At 28.9% G+C, this 22,358-nt stretch overlaps 1 protein-coding gene across 3 annotated transcripts in view; it reads right to left on the minus strand.

Moving 5' to 3' along the window:
• Positions 1-993: 993 nt before the first annotated feature.
• Positions 994-22,358, minus strand: part of LOC118180833 (uncharacterized) — a 76,271-nt gene continuing 54,906 nt past the window's right edge. For all 3 annotated transcript variants that reach the window (XM_085819494.1, XM_085819493.1, XM_035349892.2), the window contains 2 exons: positions 19,253-19,473; positions 994-12,880 (listed from right to left, as the gene is read on the minus strand). In XM_085819494.1, the coding sequence (XP_085675620.1) occupies positions 19,289-19,473 (185 nt within the window). In that variant the 3' untranslated portion in view covers positions 994-12,880; positions 19,253-19,288. The remainder of the gene's footprint in view (positions 12,881-19,252; positions 19,474-22,358) is intronic.

The raw sequence follows: 22,358 nt of genomic DNA on the forward strand, positions 1-22,358 counted from the left end.
GCAGGATTCCTTGCCGGTGTGGTTTAATTTACATTGCTCAAACTGAGAGAGCCTTAAAATTTCGCATTAAGGAACATGAGGCATATGTTAGAAAAAAGGACACAATATATATATAAGTCTTCTGTTGCCCAGCATTGTTGTTCCGAACATCACACTTTCAATTTTTCTGCAGCCAAAATTATTCAAAAAACATCTTACGTTGGTGAAGTGGATTTTCTAGAGGCATTTCACATTCAAAAAAATTTTTCTGTTCTAGTTAACGACCCTAATTCCAATCCATCTTTGTCTTCAGCCTTTAAAGAAATTATGTTTTAGTTCTGGTTTCATCAACAGATGGCACCAGTAGCTCGACTCCTGTCCTTTCTTATCTAATCACTATATCTTATTCATATGTGCTTTTGCAGCTGAGGATGGTGGTTCGGTAATACCATCGAAACTAGTCCTGTGAAAATTTCAAAATTTAATGCTGATTTTTGTTGTTTGACTTCTAAATTAATACTTGTTTGGCATGTTATTGTATCTTAACTATAAACAGCTTAAATTTATAAATTAACTATTCTCTTCTAAAGTTATCAAAATTTTATATTGAAGATATAGTTACAAAAACTGAAAATATCTAGTACTTTTTCTTAATATTTTAAGAAAATCGAGCACTAGATTAAAAATATTTAGGACAATTCTTCCTATTGCGATCATTGACTCAACGGTAGCACAGATGGCGACATAAAAAGGATCCACTGTAATTGAAATAAAGATTTCTTTCAAGTGTGACACTTGTTAAATATGCCATTTTTTTGCAATGTGTATGAAACTCTGCAGCTGAGACAAATAATAAACATCTAAATTTACAAACACGCACATATTTAATCAAAAATTTTCATTTCAGCTTCTGATTCTTGTTTTATAATGGCAAAATTTTAAGATACATTCATCAACTTCATGAAAGATTTTAAACTAAAAAGCAAAGGAAAAATTTTAATACAAGCAAACAAGGTAAATTAATGGATTTTATTTATTTCTACACAAAAGGCACAATGACTGGAGATTAAACAAAAACACTATCACAACTGTGTAGCAGCCTACATTTGACAAAGCTGCCATGTGCACCTAACACAATGGAAAGAATATAATACACATTTATACAGACTCCATGTAAAAAATTTGATTTTGATACACATCAATATACTATTGATTGGCAAAGGCTATACTGACATACAGTGCAATCAGTAATCAAACTTCCAGAATTTTATGTACACCTTGGCACTCTACAGTTAACACTGTACATAGTTTAAAGAAAACATGCTCTTTTTGCATTTTAAAAATTTTGCATGAACTGCGATGAATGATTGAATGAAAAAAATTGAGAACAAAAAAATTTTCCTCATGTAAGTAATATCAAACTAGTAAATTATTTTTGCTCTCTAATTTATTTTATAAAATAATATAGTAGATTAATTTTTTGATTAAATAATTTTATACTCAATTTTTCAATTTACTATACAGTAAGTACTATTAAACAGTAAAATCTAAAATCACTGAAACAAAATATTCTGCATGCAAATTTATGAAAAGCAATTTGTTTACATTTTGATAAATTTTTTAAATATCCAGTTATTATTACATAGTGCAAAAAACTCCAAGAGGAAAAAAATATCAAAATACACACACATAAAAAAATTAAAAAATCATATCTACATCTATTCTACATAGAAAATTAATTAAATGAATGAAATTATGCATAACAGTTACTAAAAGCAGGTTACAGAAAGAAAATGTTGTTCTATAATAATAGCCCATCTCTGATTTATTATCTCAGTAACTAAAATACATTTTAAAGCTTTGTAATTTTTTATGTATAAATGCACAGTTTTCCATAAACAGCAAAAATATTATTTTTAAAAATGTGCGTCATATTTAAAATAAATTTAAAAGAATACATACATTTCTGAATGTTTAAAAACACAAACTTATATCAGATTTATAAAATTAGGATTAGAAATAAAAATCATCAATTTTATCACATTGTTATAATTATTATTTTGTCAAAAAGATAATAATTAATGAATTTGTAAATGCAATATAAAAAAAACTGCATCAGTTTTATAGTGAGAGAAAAACAGAAAAACAATTTTTTTTTTTCTTGGGGAAGAATGGATTCATGTTAATTTTAAATAGTAAATATAGTGAACAGAGTGTATGGGAGGGAGGAAGAAAATATTACATTTTAAATAAAATTCTTATCACAGTGTTTGTCTCTCTTAAAAAAATTGAATGCTTTGCTATAATATAATCATTCTGAAAATTAAGAAGCTATGAAATTATTTTCCACTTTTCGATACTAAAATACCTGTCACATTTCTTTCTGTGAAATTTGAACACACCACTCCAGTTTTAAACTGTACAATCTTTCAAGTTTTAGTGTTTCATATTTTGTTAAAGCAAGAACAAAGCTTTTAGAGGCTGTAGCTGGACAACTAGAATTTTCCTATGATAGATTTTTATGCCATATTCATACCATGTGCGTCAATTTACAGAAATTTTATAAAATTTATTTAAAAATGGTATGTTTCTTTGCACCATTTTCTAGCATAAGAATATAATTACTCTGGAATATTACATTTTAAACGCAAGGTTTCGTATTTTTATGACTGTATATTTTTCCACAGACAATCAGACACAAGAAACAAATTTTTAAACTTATACATTTAAACATTTTCAACAACTTTAATAAGTATTGTAAAATAAAAGACACTTAAAAATTTTAAGAATGTTGAATTTTTCAACAGCTCAAAAAGCTCATATGTATATATAACAATATTCTTTTCAGCTGCCATAAACTAAAATTAATCACGTAATACAAATAAAAATGGGGAAAAAAATTGTAAGTAAAAATGTGCATTGTAAAAGAAAAAAAAAAGGGGGGACCCATCTTATAAAATTATTATACAAGACAGCAAATGCAAGACACACACAAAAAAATTATTCCTATACTGTAACCTTTTTACTGCAGCAAAATTAAATTTAACCATTAAAAATAAATAGCAAATTATTCACAATTTATCAAATACTATTATTTGCTGTCAAAAGTATCGGCTATTTGGTCATAGTTTCCTTACAGTTTAATAAGTGTTTACTGACACGTATATCTTAAGAAAAGAGTTTTGGTATAAATTCCTTTTATACTTACTATGCTTTAGCATTAAGATCATTATTCACGAGTTCATTTAATGCTAAAACAATACATCAAAAATAATTTATTTAGGAAAATGAAATCAATGCAACAACCAATAATCATTTCTAGGGTAGACAATACAAAATTTAATGATGATAACACACAATGACTTAAGGAACAGCACTAAAAGCAAGAGAAATTTGACAATATAAAATTAGCCAAATTCAACTATAGGTTGATGCTAAAAAAAGATTAAACATATCCAAGAACCTCTATCAAATCATCTCTCAAAAATGTACACAGCTTTTTCCGGATATCAAAAGTAACCTAAGGTAAAATTTTGTCTAATTTTAACATTCTGCTATATATTATTTGTCTGGGATCTATGCAAATGCCAAACACCCATCTTTACAACTTGCCCTCGCACCCTTTTTTGAGAAGGATGTGACAAAAGCACACTATGACTGAGGAATAAATTACTTATGATTAATCACAGCTGTATGCATCTTTGGTAAAATACTGGTTTGTGCGTATTGAAGATTTTACCTTCAATTAATTTGGACATGAAGAAATATTACTTGCATGTATAGGTCTAAAAATACAAATTTAGGTACATTTTGTACCACTGTCATATTTTTAAACAAAAAAAAAAAAAAAAAAAAAAAAAAAAAAAAAAAAAAAACATGAAATTAAAAGCCCATAGCAATTAAATGGCCATGATTAGTTAATACTATCAGTTAGTCCATCTTGTATACGATTTCTTGTGGTTGAATGGGACTGCTCTGTCAAACTGATCAATTTTACCTTCTACAAGTCATCTCTCCTAATGCAGATTGCACTTAATAATTTTGCTTCAAAAACTGTACACTTAAAATTCAAAGGAGTGGGAAAAAACTTTTATTAAAAAAATACTTTGAGCAAAAAATGCTAAAAAAAAATCCTATACTGCTAAGTGAAAATTCAAATGCATGTAAACTGAAGTTTAAAAATTATAATAAAAAAACTAAAATTTCTTATATTGAGAGTTACTGGAAAAGTTTGGGTCGTTTCAGTGTTTGCAAAATCTGACTGACAGAAAAAGCCTCAAAATTTCTGCATGGGTACATAAAATGATAGCAAGTGGCAACACAAAATTGCATTTACATTTTATGCATGTCTCAAGTACAAGATTGTACATACAGTTCATTGTTGTACTTGAGAATTACTTAACAACAAGTCCAAACTAAGTGCTTCCAAGTTGAGCTGCTATGATAATACTGCACTGGACAAAGACACTGTAAGTGAACATAACCAGATACTAGTTCACTCATATATACCGTAACAACTCAACTTTGAAAACTGGATATGAGGTAGGCTGCATTCAGTTGCAACAGCTGTGGAAGTAATGCATGTCAGCCTACAAAAATCTAAAGGGATACACAATATTATTATTCACCATTTGATGCTTGACATGATGAGCAAGCTTCACATACAAAATAATAAATTTGCACAATCTGACATTAGTATGCAGAAACAGCTGTTTCTGTGATTTTGCCATCACAAAGCATAAAGGAACTTCTTATTACTTACTGATTATGCATACATGCATAATTATGTAAAAAATGAGATACTTTCTTGAGATACTTTCTTACTAAAGAAAAGTTTATTAGTCATATATATTTATCTTTTTTTTTTAATTTATTGATATTACTTTCTTACTAAAGAAAAATTTATTAATCATATGCTTTTATCTTTATTTTTTTTTTTTTTTAATTTATTGCTATAATGCATGCAGTAAGATGAAAAAGTTGAGAAATATAGCCAAGAAAAGTCTGCAATAATGCAATAAAGATAAAATAGTTTTAGCCCATATGTTAAGTTTGAAAAGATCCAAAAATACAATACTGACCTAAATATAAGATGGCTTCATATATATGTGTTTCAGGCTAAAAAACATACAGTGCCTTTTGTTTCTAAAGCAGTTCATAAATAAGAGGAGAGAAGTGCTTCATATAAAACAGTCTCACCTGAGTTCTACAAAACAACTGAATGATCTAAATACACTACTAGACAAATTAACTAAGTGTATTAAGCATGCATGTTTATTTTTAATGTAAACAAAATAGGATATCTGTTTAATTATGATAATGCACTTTAATATTATACGGGTATATTTTGAAGCAAATTCAAAAGAAATGAAATGATGTCTCATTTCAGGGTGTCTACAAATAATACACATAAAAGATTAATGTAAACAAATGAATGCTAATAGCTTAGAAATAAAATAAAAAATAACACCTAGTTCACTAATTTAATATGTTACAAATAAATAACAGTTCTAATGTTATCAAAATAATAAATTGCTAAAATGCATTAGAAATGGTTTCACAAAAAATAATCACAAATTTAAAATCAGATCTGAATATTTCTCATTATTATTTGGTTTTTCTGTACTATGTATCAAAGAAATTTATCATTCGTTCCAGGACTAATGGCAGCATATTAATCCCTTATGAACAATATGACAGTTTTTATAAGGATTCACCATTCACACTAAGAGCTATTGAGATTTATATATTTCTAAGTCATTCAAACTATTTGAGAATTTTAACAGCTATATTTCAGGCTATTAACTAATTTATTGACACCTCAATTCAAACCTGTAACTTTTGGAATTTCCTTTTTATACAACTTATCAGAAAATGCAAGTGCAAGTAGATTCACATTTAAATACATTTAAACAAATACTATTGATATCAGGAGTTATTAACCATGGGGGGGTAGGAATTTCATAATTTTAGGGGGATGTAGTTAAGCCTAAGCTGTTAAGTAGTTAGCTTTAGTTTATAAATAATTTTTTTTTTTATTTTCTATTTTTACTTTTATTCAAGTTTAGGTATTTACCAACATTTCCTTTTTCTACTTTGTCATTTAATTTATAAAACATGTTAGAAAATAATCTAAATTTAAATAGATCTATACATATGTATTTATTAAGTTTTGGAAAGGAGGGGGAATGATCTTCGAGCAATGGTGACAGATTTGCAAAGGGACACACAGTTAAGAACCACTGCTTTACATAAAAGTTACCATTAATCTTTATTTAACGTAAGTTAAAATATTTTGTTTGCTTTTCAAGAAACAATTTTGTTTTACAATTTTTTTTTCAAATGAAATATATTTTCACACACATTTTTTGCAATGTCATTTTTTTTATAGTTATGCAAAAACATTTTGAGTATTGTTTTCATAGAGATTCAAAACTAGATACATTAAACCATCTAAATAGAGGAGGCGAAGTGTCCTAGAAAGCCAAAATGTATATGCTATGACTTCTGAAAGATTAATTTTAATCTTAAATCACTTGTTATCTCAGTTAATAACCCTTTCAAAGATGAAATTCAAATGATGTCAACAATAAATTGCTAATCCAATTTCCTTTAATAAATTTTGTTCAACTATTTTATTCAAAAAATTTTCAAATTTTAAAACATGAAACACGTTTTATAAAACCATGACTTCTTTTGCTTGCCATATAGTACCCTGTAATAATAAATACTGTTAATAACTCACCCTATATTAAAATTTCCATACTTTCAGTACTTTGATTTTCTATTAATAAAAAGATCATAAAAAATGTAAAAAGTACATATAGAAATACATAATTTGATCAAAATTTAGGGAAGAAAAGAAGTCTGATAACATGAAGAATATTGTTCTGCAAACCAATATGCAATGCACTAATATTCATAAACTTATTGTTTAATTAGTTATCCAAGGAAAAGTATTGCTCAGCCTTAGAAATGGCTGAATAAATCTACAGTGACAGATTTTGGAACTAAGCAAACAAACTACCCTCATTTTCAAAAAAGTTTTTTTTCTTTCTCTCATCTTTCCCCCCTGTTAGTTTAAAGTTATCTGAAATAATTAAAACTCATGATAGCATTTCTAAATCCCACTTTAACTGAAGTCAATTGAAAAAACTCAGAAATAATATTTTATACTTGACATGCTAGAATTGCAATTTAAAGCTAAATATGAATAAAATAATTTTAAATTTACAATAATCATGCTGCAGTTCTTAAACACACCTGTTTTTCCCTCCTCTTTTTTTCATTTTATTCTTGCTGTTCTGATCCTATTCAATCATACAGAGAAAAGACATATTGTAAGGTATGTCCATTCTGAATAATGAAATAAATTTTCTTACATCCCAAGAAATCATATTTGAGCATTATTAACTTCACACAAACAGACTGACAGAATAAAATTAATTATTATTAGACTGACAGAATGTTAAGTAGTTAGCTTTAGTTTATAAATAATTTGACAGAAATTAGACTGACAGAATTAAATTAATTATTATGACAGAATAAAATTAATTATTATTAATTTGAGAATAAAATAGTAATTAATATTTTTGCATACTCAGCAGTTAACTAACAGGAAACTTGCAGTAACTGGCAGAATAATATTTAATTAAATTTGATTCCGAAGGTATACGAGATCCATAGAAACAGTCTTACATCCTACCACTAAAATGAGACCTCAACATAACACAAACAATTATCAATAACAGATCATTTGAAAAAGTAAAAATACTTAATATTTCTGTTCATTTCTAAACGTATTCCAAAGGTATATGGGATTCATAGAAAGAGTCTTACATCCTACACACTAAAATGAGACCTCAACATTTAAAACACAAACTATTGCCACTATCAGATCATTTCAAAAAGTAAAAATACTTAATATTTCTATTAATTTTTAAAAGTATAAAAATGTATTCATTAAAGATTCAATGAATAATGCTCATATATTTTAAAGTAACATTTCCCATAAGAAATAAAATAATTAAAATGAAAATCAATAGCATCAAATATTATATAAATACAAGATCACCTGTTAAACAATTATAATTATTTTAAGTGGAATAATACCCATACTTTCATTTTCAAATAATATGGAAAAATACTTAAGTAGAAATAAAAATTTATGAATATATCACAAATTCAAAATAATTCACTTCTAAAATGATAAATTTGCAGATCATATGACACAAAACTCATATGAAATCCTTTTGCAAATGAAATAGCATATTTAAAGTATACCAATAACACTCATAAGATAAACTTTAAAATGAAAACATTTTTATACATAAAAGCATATTAAATACATTTTTATAAACAAATAAATTTCATATTAAAACAAAGGCATTGAAACTATTTGAGAATTTTAACAGCTATGTTTCAGGTTACTAACTAATTCACTGACAAAAGCATGCAACCAAATTCTAAGCTGCTAATTCTGAAATTTCAAAGTTTTAAATACATTTAAGTCATAAAGATTAAAGCCGACCTCAATATAATGGTGAAATTAACTCAAGAAGTCATGCAAAATTAAATGCTATGAAATTATATTTTCCCAGTTTAAAGGTTTTTAGCTATATATGTATGTATATATATATGTATACAGTCAAAAGTCGTTAATTCGGACACCCATAATTCGGAATGATCTATAATACGGACATCAAAACTAAAAACTTTCTGCGCATGCGCCACGTTGACACACGTTCACGCGTGCGCGTAAGACCTTTTACGACTGCGCATATGAGTGTGCGCAAGTGCAGAATACGTTTTCGCGTGCGCATTTTATGTATAATGGACGTATAAGCTAAAATTATCTAATTATCTATTTCAGTTAATGTTGATGATTGCGTTGTTCCTTAATTTTCGAATTGCATCCGGCTTATTATTTTTTGCAGACTGTAAGAGCAATTTTATAAAAGTAAGCATAAACTTTCGATTATATCAAATAGAATTTCCGATATATATTTGTTAATATGTAAAGGATCTAAAGCGAAAGTATGTTTTGAAATCCGAAATCTGTTTATCAATTTCACGCTGCTCGGCGGCGGGCGCCTAATGAATTGGAAGTTGATTTGTCAGCACTATCCTTATCTTCAGCGCAGATGTTTTTATTTTATTTGGCTTATAATTCCTCACCAAATGTAGTATTTCATCTCGATATGCTCCGTCTTTGATATGATTTAAAACAAGTTCTTCGTCATTATAATTCGCTTCCGATAGCGAAGAAAAGTGACAGAGGTTATTGAAAACAAAAAAATTTCGATTGACAAATTAGTCGGTGTTCTTGACACAGCAATTATAGGACTTGAACGGCGGAACTTTGTAACTGAACAAGAAATTATGTCTGTTTAATAGAATTAAAGAGAAAGTATTATCACATGAAACGAAGCAAAACTTAAACAACTTACATTGAAAGAAATGTTTAATAAAGTAAACAAATAAATATTAAGATTTTTCTTTTTGCAAATTTTGATACCCTTTAGATCATAATTGTTCTTTATTTCATAAATTACGGTTTCATATTTTTAATTTTAGAATTTCTGCATGCCATCTTACGAGATTTAAACTGATAATCTATAATCCGGAAAAATCGATAATCCGGAATCGCCGAAGTCCCGACGAGTCCGGATTAACGACTTTTGACTGTATATGTATGTATGTATACGTATATTCTGCAAAGTAACTCTGATTACATCTAAGTTAAGATTCCATTAAAAATGTATTCTGTATCAAAGTTTAAATGCAGATGCGTAAGTGACAAAAACTAAAGCAAACAGCATACACAAAAAAAAAGTATTTTAAATTTTAAACACATATTAATTTAAGCCATAAAAAGGAAAAAGCTTCATTTACTGAAAATTTTAAATATTGAACAGAACAAATATAGGTACAGAAACTAAATACAGTTTGCTAATATTTAATTAATACATTTTATACATTGAATAACATTGAAATACATCTGAATTTTTTTTATTAAAGAATAGCAAATATAAAACCTCAAATCCTATAAAACAAAATATGATTCACAAATATATTGTACAATGCAAAGAACAGCTGAAATATTGTTAGGAAATTTGATTTTCAAACACGTTTTATGATAAAATAAATATATTAAAACATAATATGCTTATTAATATAAGAAAACATAAAATGCATAACATTTATTTGCAGAAGTTTAGGAGCAAACATATAAAGAGACACTATATAACTGGCAATGAAGCTGCATGTTTCCTTTACAATATAAATGTTATATTTTTTACAAATGCAGATTTACAAGTAAATGAAAATGTATAATAATTTCTTACATGTAATACAATATTTAAAATGCAAAAATAAGAACAATCCTATTGTATTTGGCATTTTTTAGATTCTAGAATAGACTAAGAGAAGACTACATATATATACTTGCACTGGATGAATGTTTTTATTATTTTTCTTTTTTGAGAATAAATCTTTAAAATGCAACATGTAATAGAGCTTCGATTTATTCGTGAATGATTAAAATCTCATATTCAGAACTCTCAATATTTTCATGAACAAATAGCAGATTTCTAAAATTCAACATTATCACAGTTTAGACAAAAAGGAGTTGCAGTTATGTCCACAATATAACAATGCAACAACTTTAAACAGCTGACATTAACATTTGATTTTCTATATTACATGATTTCATATTTCACTGTTGTGTTCTTCTACATCAATTGAATTTTAAATTTAAAATAATAATAATAATAATAATAATAAAAACTGACATTGGAAAAGGAATTTTGGTCTTTAAAACATTTTCAAACAGTTCAATAGCAACACACATGATAAGTCATAACTTATCAACTTATCATATATTACAAAAATAAACAAATACAGAAGGAAAAAAAAAAAAAAAAAAAAAAAAAAAAAAAAAAACAGTATCACATTTATAAATAAATAATTTTTTGAGGAAAAAGAATGAAGATGGAAAAAAAGAATGCATTCATTATAAAAGATGAAATAATATTTAAAACTGTTAAAGTAAAATCTGTACAATACCAAGCACATAATCCAGTTCCTCATAACTTGAAGAATTAAAATATAAACAAAAAAAGAAGGAGAAAAGATTTTTTATTTGTAATAAATAAGTAGATCAAACACTTAAAAAAAAGTAATAGGTAAGCTCTGAGATCTGTTAGAAAAAATGAGACTTGAAAACTGCTAGGACAAAATAATCACAAAAGGGGGGAGATGCTATCAAAAGGGGACAAATTAATAAATGACCTTTATAACATTAAAGAAACCACAGATTTGACAGTTTCCACCCAAAAACAGAGATTTTTAATTCAGTTTCAGCAGAATTAACTTATAACAATCTTTTTGCAAAAGGCTGAAAATGGGACAAGAAAAACATCTTCCACATGGCCTTCAAAGATTACTTAATTATTTTCTTCATAATTTAGGTAAGTACAGAGATTTTTAATTTTTGATCAGAGCTTATAAAAATTTCTATGGAAGTGAACCAAATTAAATGAGAAAAGAAAAGTTAAAACATTAGTATCCAATTACTATAAACTATGTAGCTGGGGAAAAAGAGCTTTGAAGAGAAACATATTCACTTAAAACTTTTATCTTCAAGTAACTGCTGAAAATATATACAATTACCTAAATAGCAATCGAAGTTCTTCTGTGATCTATATATGATGCCTCATAATAAGAAGAGTATTAAAAAAAATCAATCAATATTCACTACATATTGTATTTCACAGCTAAAACCTGATTATGAGTTAAAAAAATTTTCCCTACTATTAAAGAAGAAAATCAAGGAGTTGCATACCACAAATAATTGATGCCAAACCTGTATGATACAGTAAATACTAAGATTTAAACAAATTCCTCAAAACTTTAAATTCTAAAATTTTTTATATGAATATTTAAATAATCTTCAGTTACTTTTCATGGCACCAATACAATTCTATTCCTCAATGATTACTTTTGATAACGCTTTACAAGAGATAACAAAGGAATGGATTACATAAATATTCACACTTCACTATCACTTATTACAAACATTTTAAGCAATAGATTGGCAGCCTAATATGAGGTGATTACCTTGAGCTATTAAAAAAATTAAGATATTACCAAATAAGAGTATAAATAATAATGGTATTTAACTCAACTTTCTATTCATTACCTTCTGCCATCAAACAGTTTATTAGACCTTAACAGGATTAAAAAGTAACATACAGTAGGTATATAGTATTATACTAGTTGAAGAATAAAAACAAAAAGCTTCACATTTCCTTTTTTTTTTTTTATCTGATCTACAGAAATACATTACACACTACTAAAGACTTTTCTAATTATAACCAGGGAAAAAAATAAAGCAACTGGTTAATCAAAATCTTTTTAAATAAAGGAAATTAAATAAATAAACTATAAACTGCATCCAAATTTCAAGGTCTAATTTAACAAAATTATAAATCATACAGATAAAATTAAAGCTTGATGATACAAATACAATTCGTTTTTGAAAACATCATGAAAGATCTTACAATGTACAATAATGTCTAAAAAGCTCAACATTTCTTCTACGATAACTTTCATTTAACATAATTACAAGTGGTAACTTTGATATATAGATATATATTTCATAACACAACAGATCTTCAAAACTTTATAACGATAATTTAATCTAGTAATTGACTGAATATAGCTCCCAACCGAAAGAGTTGGGAAGGGGAAAAAAAACTTTGTTCTAACAGATGTCGTACATTTTAAAAACATCACAGCATACAGGAGAGAGAATGTGATGGTGCAATACTCATTAAGTAGTCTTGGCATTGCATTATTTTGATCAGTGAGTGCAACTGGAATAAGCAATCAGATGACCCTGAAATTAAGAACCAAAAATCAAATATAACAGTGACAACTGTCAGTTAACATACCACTGAACTCCTCATATCTACTTCTACATACACATACAGTAAACCTTCTCTAAGATGACCACTTATAGTTCCCAGGCAATTTTGCTTTCCTTATAAAAAGTAAAGGAAGTATTGTAATTGCGAAAAATTTTGGGTATCATATTTCAATGAAAACATCCGTTCTGACCACTCTCATATCCATCTGAATGATGCTTTTGCATGACATCTGTATATACAGACAGAATAAAGAACTCTTTTCTGGAAAAAGGCTTGTAAAATGGATTTAGAAGAGATTTTTTCATGATATCTGTATGTGTGTACGTATGTATGTATCTTGCATAATTCAAAAAATGAGTAGAAACTTAGAATGTTGAAATTTTGTATAAGAGACTGCTATAACATCTAGTTGTGCACCTCCCTTTTTTGCTGCAATCACCATGTACATACATATTTATATTCCCACTCTGTTACCTGGCTCGGAGAGTGAAGATTTTTTATTCTTATATGTTGTTAAATTGTGCATTTTTTTTTTTTTTTTGCTTTCAAAGTGATTGAGTTAAGGTTTTTATGCCTGTAATTAATCTGCATGCTATAATTGTAGAATCAACAAAAATTTAAAAGTGGTACTAGGTCTAACGAGGATACCATTTGTTTACATTTGAAATTATTAGCAAATTAGTGAATTAAGTCAGCTAGTGCACCAGTTTCAGTGTCTTTTTGTCCAGTGGAACCAAATTTAACTTTCAATTTTGTGCATCAAAAATTTTGTCCTCCTGCCCACTAGGTTGAATTGCTTACTTTGCCACAGAAACTGTAATTTTAATTGTTAAAAGAAATATTTAAAACTGTATTTGATGTTTTAGATCTTTCTGCATTTTACAATTTTTAAAGATGTTTTGAATTTTTATATATTTTTACCTTGCACAAAGTCAGAACTGAATTGATTGAATTAGAAGCATACCTCTTATGAAAATTCAGAGAAATAAATTTAAATGATGTGCAGCAAAAAATCTGTATAACTTAAAGGCCATACACGGAAGTTTTGTTGTCATATCAGATTTTTTATCTAGTGGAGGCAATCATTTTCCCATTATATGAGATGGTGATTATTGATTTATGTAATGTATTTACCCTATTTAGTTATTGAAATCTACTAAAGAAAAATATTAAAACAGCACTGTGATATGTTAGTTTATTAATAAAATTTCAATTAATTGCAAAGCTAAGCAATAATTTCTTTAGCCAAAATAAATAAATAAATAAATAAATAAAAATAATTATTTCATGCTGTATTTTCTAAAATATTCTAAGCAAATAATACCTTAAAATGCAGAGGAAGAAAAATTTGTCTTTGTAAAAATAAACACATTAAATAAAATTTGAAATTATAAATTCTGCTTAATAACTTCAGAAACATTCTTTTACTTACTAAAAACTTCTTTTTTTTTTTCAAACGCTTTAATGAGGTTAATCACTTAACGGTTTACAAAGTTGTTTAATGCAGTCTTAACACTATTCCTCCCCAGTGCAAAAAAAGAGGGAAAGGGGTAGACTGATTTAAACATTAATTTATTACATAATACCATTAGCTGCTAAGAAATGAAAAAAGTTAGGGAAAAAAAAAAAAAAAAAAGAATAAGAACTTGTAATAAATTATTTAAAGAAAGTATTTCTTAATCTGAAGCGAATTTACATCATAAATTGCATGACACTGGTGTGTAGTTCCAGTGCAAAAAGGTAATGTTTCATCAAGATAATGCAAGACAACATGTGTCTACATTCATCAGCTGGACTCTGCATGGACTCGAATGGGATCTTTTGCCACACCCACCACATAAGCCTCAACATCACTCCTTTGAACTTTTATCTTTTTTACACGTGCAGCTATATCTTGCTGGTGCTATTTTCCACTCTGCAATGGATATCCGTAATGAGGTTGATCTGTTTTTGGACTCGTGGCCAACACGTTTCTGGGCCGAAGGCTTTGAAAATTACCAAAACTTTGGCAGAAAATCATACATTTGTGTGGTAATTACTACTCGCACTTAAAGTTTTGCTTTCATGTTTTTTTTTTTTTTTTTTCCCTGAACTTTATTTTCTTAACATTTTTTGGTGGAAAACTTTCGTTACAACCAGATTACATTCAAAAAAAATTTCAGAACGAATATAACAAAATACATTCGCTACAGTTTCGAATTAAAATAATGAAAGAGTTTAAAAGGAGATGAGTTAAAATTAAAAAAAAAGTTGGGAGAAAAAAAGACCACTTTTTTCATTTTTATTAACGCATTAATACCATTCAATTCAAATTTTCATTTTATGTTATCTGAAATCTTGCAATGAGTGGTGATTAAATTAAAAGCTATGCACTTGTTATGTTTAAAATTTTAAATAAAAAGATTTAGTTAAACCTTCTTCTGTGTCTACAGTTATTTCATAGATAGGGCAAGAAGCTGCTTGACAGTCTCAGAAGAGACTAAGTAGTTAAATAAGAATAGAGTTCGTACACAGTTCTACACATGGAAAATAAGTACTTTTAAGGTCTATTAATGAAAAACATGAAGGACCTATGAGCAAATGAGAACTGAATAAATTCAATTAAAAATATTATCTATGCCTGAACTTAACTTTTGTAATACCATCCTAAAAACAAATAGAGCTGTAAGTAGGATGCATTATTATTAAACTTAACTTAATTAATATAATTAGTAGTAAGTTTAAGAATAAAATAATTTTTATGAAATTTATCAAGTAGCATTAAATACTTATAACAATTGGACTTAATTGGAAGAAGGATAAGTGACATTTTATTTATGTTTTACTAACAGTAAGCTTTACGTTATTATTATTATTTTTTCTAATGTCTTATTTCGTCACATACTTACCCAGTCTAGAGGTTTAGTAAATAGCAGGTAGATTTTTATTTCAAGCGGCATTTGTTAAAATGAGAAGTAAAATCATAATCAGCATGATTAATAACAAAAGACTGGCTGTTGTCACCACTGCTACTTGCCTAAAGAGAGAGACCTGCTGATCAGAGCAAAGTTGAAAGATCTGATATAGGTACACTTGACAAGTTTTGACAGTTAGTTGGGCTTTACCTGATGCAGTTAGCGTCGTAGCTTCATGTACAGTTTCAGGAGTTGTAACCCAGGTAATAAACTTAAAAGTTCCAATAAGCCACTAAAGCACCAGAGGTGATAAGTTGTTTGTATTATTTTAAGTCTCACTAGATACAAAGAATAAGTTTTACATTAATTTTTATATTTTTGTGCTTTGCCTAGTGGCCATAGTAAGCATTAATGAAAGGGAATAATTCGCTTTAATATGCAGACATAATTTTTAAGGATAAGCAGTTAGTTATAAATAATTAAATTAGGTAGTGAGATAACCTTAGTCATTATGGATTTACATGGCCACTATTAAATTTATTTATTTTTGAACAATATTTGTTAAAAAAGCCTTATTAAAATCACAATCTAATAAGATTTCACAGTCTAAAATACATGTAATTTATGACATTGATTCTTAAACAATATTGGGATAATTACACATTTAAAGCTACAAAATGTTTATGTTTTGTAGCAACAACACTCAACAAAACATTTACGAGTCTTTTTTATTTAAAGTCTTCCCAGACATTTTGGCTAATTTATATTAATTTCCTTCTCTTTAAGCATCTTTTCCAACAATTGGAAATTTGTCTCAATGCACAAACCATTGTTCTCACTACTTTCTGTGTGCTTTATCTCCTAGCTTGTCAACATCTCTACAATGTACCAATGAGGGTTTACTTGATCTGGTAAAAGTTAAATGCAATAATCTGAAAGCAACTACGAAGTCAGACAAGGGTTTAAATAAGCCTCTTATTTAAAAAGGACTTAGAACATAAAGTCATATCCTTATGCTAACAAAATCAATTACAGCTTGTGGTGATGTAATTACACAAAAAGTCAAATTCAAACTAAAAAATGTGGACTAATGGTCAAAGACTATATAATTTAATTTTAATTTAAACTGGCTCTATGATCATAACAAAATAAAATGTCGGCAGCGATAATGCAAGAACGAACAATTTACAAATTATCAGAGCTGACTAATGCAGCAAGGAAGTGGATGCCACAACACACCCTATCTTACACTCCAAAAACCCCAGTTTAAAAACCATCTAAGTGATTTGCATTCTGATGAGAAAATAGAAATGGGATATTATAGTAAAGGCTAAAATTATAAACAACTGCATAATTTTCATGTACAAACATATCTTTAAAGAATAATTTTCTTTCTCTGTATGTATGCAGTTTCTTTCTTCAACACGTTTCCCTTTGATTTTATGATTTAATTAAAGATTTCTGTTATTCTAAAAAAAATTAATGCCTTTAGAATGTATAGAAAAAGCTGCTAATTTTATTTCTTCTGAACATTCAGAAGAAATATGAAATATATATGATAAGGGCTGGTTACAAAGCTGGTATGGCAGAAGTTTTAGAATTTAGTGACACACCGAGCAACAAAATCTAGAAACAGCAAAAATTTAAGAATTTAGAGCAGTTTATTGGAAGCAGAATTTAAAAGGGCACTAGGCAGCAGAATTTAGGATCCACAGAGATTGCATCAGATGAGAAAATGCCCAGCGCCATGTCTATGTATGATGCATTAAGACATATTAGATGAATCATTTAAACTGTCAATTTTCAATTTCTTTATTAATAAAAAAAGTTCCTTACTATAACGCCTGTCCATGTTATATGATTAGAAGCCTTTTTGATATTTTCCATGATTGTGTCTAGTGAAAAGTAGAGAAAATAAAGGGAAGATAAACATGTTAAGAAAAAGACTGCTAGTATCACAAGTAAAACATTCAAATATTATGTTTTCATTATTCTTCCAGACGTTCTCCAAAAAGTAAGAAATTCATCACAAACTTCCTCTAAAATACATCCATTACGTGTTGATACCATGGAGACATTTTAAATTTTGTCACATATTTCTCAAATCTTCTAGAATCATGGATCTATAAATCTTGCCTTCAAATTCTTCTAAACTTTCCAAGGTGCATGTCTAAAATCCTAAAGAAAAAATTACCACTACCAATTCCATAACAACAAAAAGCCAGAAATATTTTTTGGGGTAAAAAATCAGAGGGAAAAAGTGTAGAATTAATTTTACAGAGAAAACTCATGCAAATTCTGAGATATCTGAATATTCAGAGACAATTACATGCAAAAACTTCATACCATGAAAAAATTAAAAAGACATTTTTAATTAATTACATAGCTATTTTGTTTTTGCTAAGAACTGTTTCATAAATTGTGTTTTATAGCATTACACCTGGTTTATTTTTCATATTCAAAATATTGTATAAGTGGTCAAAATGGAACTTAATAATGTGACAGGGGGGGATTATGTTATTTTTTAACTATAATTTCAATATATTTCTATTGTTTTTAAGAAATTCATCAATGGTACAGTGTTTTTTTTAAAAAAATTATTGAAAAATTCCCAGATCTTGAAATTAAAAATTTTGTATAGAAACTGAACTTAACATCGCTAAAATGTTGATAAGTCGCAAATTTAGAACCATTTCATAAAAGAACTCACATCCCCTAAAGTGAAAATTTGTTTAACAGCTCTTCATTAGAAAAAATGAAATAATTTCGAAATGCTTATGTTTTACTCGAGTATCCTACCATCTATATTAGAAATAGGAAATTATAACCCACGAAACCCATTAAAAAAAATAACCATATTTGTCAGTGAATCACCACACATATTCCTCTAGAATGCTAATTCACACTCAAAATGGCAGTAGTAAAAACAGATAGAAATTTCAGATGATTAAAATTAAGGACCTTCTGCCAATTTTGGCCAAATTTAGGGATTCTTAAGGACTGTACAAAACCTGTAAGAAGAGTCTTACAAGTTATGACCTTGAATTCTATATATTCTCATCCTTTGAATTTGAAAATTATTTCTAATGAGGTAATTAAGTTTTTTTCAAATGAATTACTTAAAAGCAAACAAAGCAGCCAAAAAAAAGGGGGGCTCTTTTCATGCTCAAATATACATGGATTAATTATTATGAAGTTAAATTCATTCATATGTATATACATGCTTATGTATATACTGATTGACTGATAAAATTCTTAAAAGAAAAACATTTCAAGAAATACAGCGAAGCAAATACATACGCAGTAATTTTGTTAAAATCAAAGAAAATAAAAATGATTGAAATAATAAATGAGAAAACAAAAATCTGCAAGTGAAAAAAAGGGGAGAGAAAAACATACTAAATTATTTTGTGGAAGAAGCTACATTATTTTATCAAACACACTTACTATAAACACTTTTTTTTGTTATTGTTTGTTTATTTGTTACGTTTTAGGATGCTCCGAATCCTCTTCCCAGCCGTCACTGTCATATTCACTACCTGATGGAGAATCTGAGTCAGAAAACTCCATCGCTACCCTACGAGCAAGAATAGAAGCTACATCATGAAGAGGAGCAGCCTTTTCAACCTCTTTCTGCTTGATGTCTTCAACCCGTCGAAGTTTAATTCCTGAAGATAGAAACATAATGCATTATAAATATTCAAATACAAATACAATTCAAAAGCATGATTTAAGATACTTTCTGGGACATACACACCCTAACAAAAAGTTACGGAAGATTATATGAGACAAAGCAATATGTCAGCAAAAGAATTAAGTGGCAACCCACGATTCCCTATAAAGAGTATTTATGTGGCAACCCACGATTCCCTATAAAGAGTATTTATGTGGCAACCCAGGATGGCTATTCTATATTCCGAGAGTTGTCTTCAGTCTGTTGACTGCACCAAGCTGATTATCCGCTCCTGCCGCACAAAGTTTTTTTTTAGTTTAAGCCTGATAGTGTTTGCAAACCGGTCGGAGTTAATTTCTTATCTTTTATTGTGTTCAGTGCTTGTGCTTTTTGGTTTTGTGTTTTTCGTTACCGATTTAAAATGTCAGGAAAATGAAAGAAGGTTGTGTTGACGATTACGCAAAAACTAGAATTAATTTCCAAAGTGGCAAACGGCGCGACAAGGCAGCAGATGGAATTGGATTACAGATTCGCGGAAACAACAGTGTGTGACATTCTAAAGCAAAAAGACAAACTGGTGAACTTTGCATCAATGTCGGACAGTGCTTCGATGAAAACGTGAAAAACTATGAAGATGAGCTAGGACCTTTGATGAGCTAGGACACGGCATTGACAGAGTGGTTAGCTCAAGTTTGAAAAGAGGGTACTCCTGTAAATAGTCCTATCATTGCGACGGAGGGAAAAACCTTTTTTGAGTTGTTAGGCCTGAAAAGAAATTTTGATGCGTCATCTGGCTAGTTGACTCGTTTTAAGCAGTGACATGGAATTCGAGAAATTGGACTTCATAGGGAGAAACTTAGTGATGACCAACAAGCAGCCTACGATTTCCACCATGAATTTGAAGAATTTGTTTTAAAAGAAGAGCTATCTTTTGAACAAATTTACAATGCCGACGAATCGGGACTTTTGTGAAAATGTCTTCCCACTCGCACTTTAGTATCTGAAAGTGAAAGTAAAGCGACGGTCATAAAAGCAGCAAGGAAAGTCTTGCAATATCATGTCTTGCAATAACGCTACCAGTGGACATAAGCTTAGACTTGTTGTCATTAGAAAGCAAATAATAAAAAAAAAAAAAAAAAAAAAAAAAAAAAAAGGAGATCTTTCAAAGGCACAAGGGTAAAAAAGTTGCCCGTTGATTACTTTAACCAAAAAAAAGGATGGATGAACCGAAACATTTTTCAAGATGGTTCGAAACAATCTTTGTTCTTTAAGTGCGTAAACATCTTAAATCGAAAACCTGCCTGAAGAAGCTGTGATATTGATCAACAACGCACCTTCTCACCCAGCAACAAGCGTGCTAAAGTCTTCTGATGGACAAATTTTTGCAAAGTTTCTTCCCCAAACGTTACTGCGCTAATCCAAACCATGGACCAAGGAGTCATTGCAACAATGAAGAGAACATACCGAACCAAGCTGCTAATGACCAAAATTGAAGAAGGTTATGATCTGAAACAGTTTTGGAAACACTACACAATTTTGGACAGCATCTACAATATTGCATCTGCATGGGACTCAGGGAAACTGTCAACCCTCATAAAATCATGGAGAAAACTCATGGCTAATGTTGAAGCCAACAACAACCTAATCCCTTTGAGTTGTGAAGAAGAGAATGAAGATGTAGACATGCCCACGGCAACTCTTGCCGATATGGTGAAAACAGTTCCGGGTGGTGAGAACGTCGATGCTGAAAACATTAACGAGTGGTTCGAGTGTGACGTCAATGAACCTGGCTTCGAATGCTTGACAGAAGACAAAATTGTGAAGAAAGCAAGGGAAGAGACTGAGAATGAAGGACAGCGAAGTGAAGGTGTGCAGATGCAGAAGCGGCTTTGCAACAAGTCGACGGACTGCTGAGCTATTTAGAAGAACAAGACGGCACAGAGTTGGCCTAGAAACTTATGCTATGAAAAATGCAATCTCGGATCAAGAGAAAATGGTTCCAAAGCAAGAAGCAAACACAAATGACTGATTTCTTCTAAAAGGTGTAGTTTTACAGTTATGCTTTTGTAATTACATAATACATTACAGTATTAAAACAGTACATATGTTTTAATTTTTCTGTGTATTCTTGACGCCTCTCGTAAGTACAAAGCACTTTTCTGTTTTCATTAACAAAATGCATTTTAGGTTAGTTTTGAGTGATATACTAAAATATTAAGCGTTAGTTAAACATTTCCTGCTGTTTATCTTACGTTTTATTGTACATATACATTTTTCAAAGTTGGAATGACAGTTTTCTGTTTTGCTATACCCGTTTTTAGCTTTTTTCGGATTATCCGCGATTTTTGTTATCCGCGGCGGTCACGCCACCCAATTTCGCAGATAATCGGGAGTGTACTGTATATATATATATATATATATATATATAAGGCCAGTATATATATATATATATATATATATACTGGCCTTCTACTATGTCAAAATAAGATGATGGTTTTGCATTTATCCTGTTTTACAAAAGTGCTGATTATTCCATACTTTGTAATATGATATGACAATCATATACACAAATGATATGTGAATTTATATGTTTGCATAGCTAGACAAAAATTTAGTAAAACTATGCAATTAATTATAGGTTATCTAATATTTTGCTTTGAAAAAAAAAGTGTCTTAGTTTTTCTCCTACTGATAAATTCATAAAGCTTATTCAAAAACTATTTTATTTAAGTGGCCACATATATGAATAATTGACTAATGAAACACCACTTTTAGTTAGGCTGCATGTAGAGTTATTAGGGTTTTTTTTTTTTTTTTTTTTATGCTGGAGGCGGGGGAAAATGTGCAAAGCCCTCGCCGGAACTCGAACTCCAGACCTCC

Source organism: Stegodyphus dumicola, chromosome 6 (genome assembly GCF_044657685.1).
Source record: "Stegodyphus dumicola isolate Sdum_Otavi_A_Nest chromosome 6, ASM4465768v1".
In the NCBI taxonomy this organism is placed as follows: Eukaryota; Metazoa; Arthropoda; class Arachnida; order Araneae; family Eresidae; genus Stegodyphus; species Stegodyphus dumicola.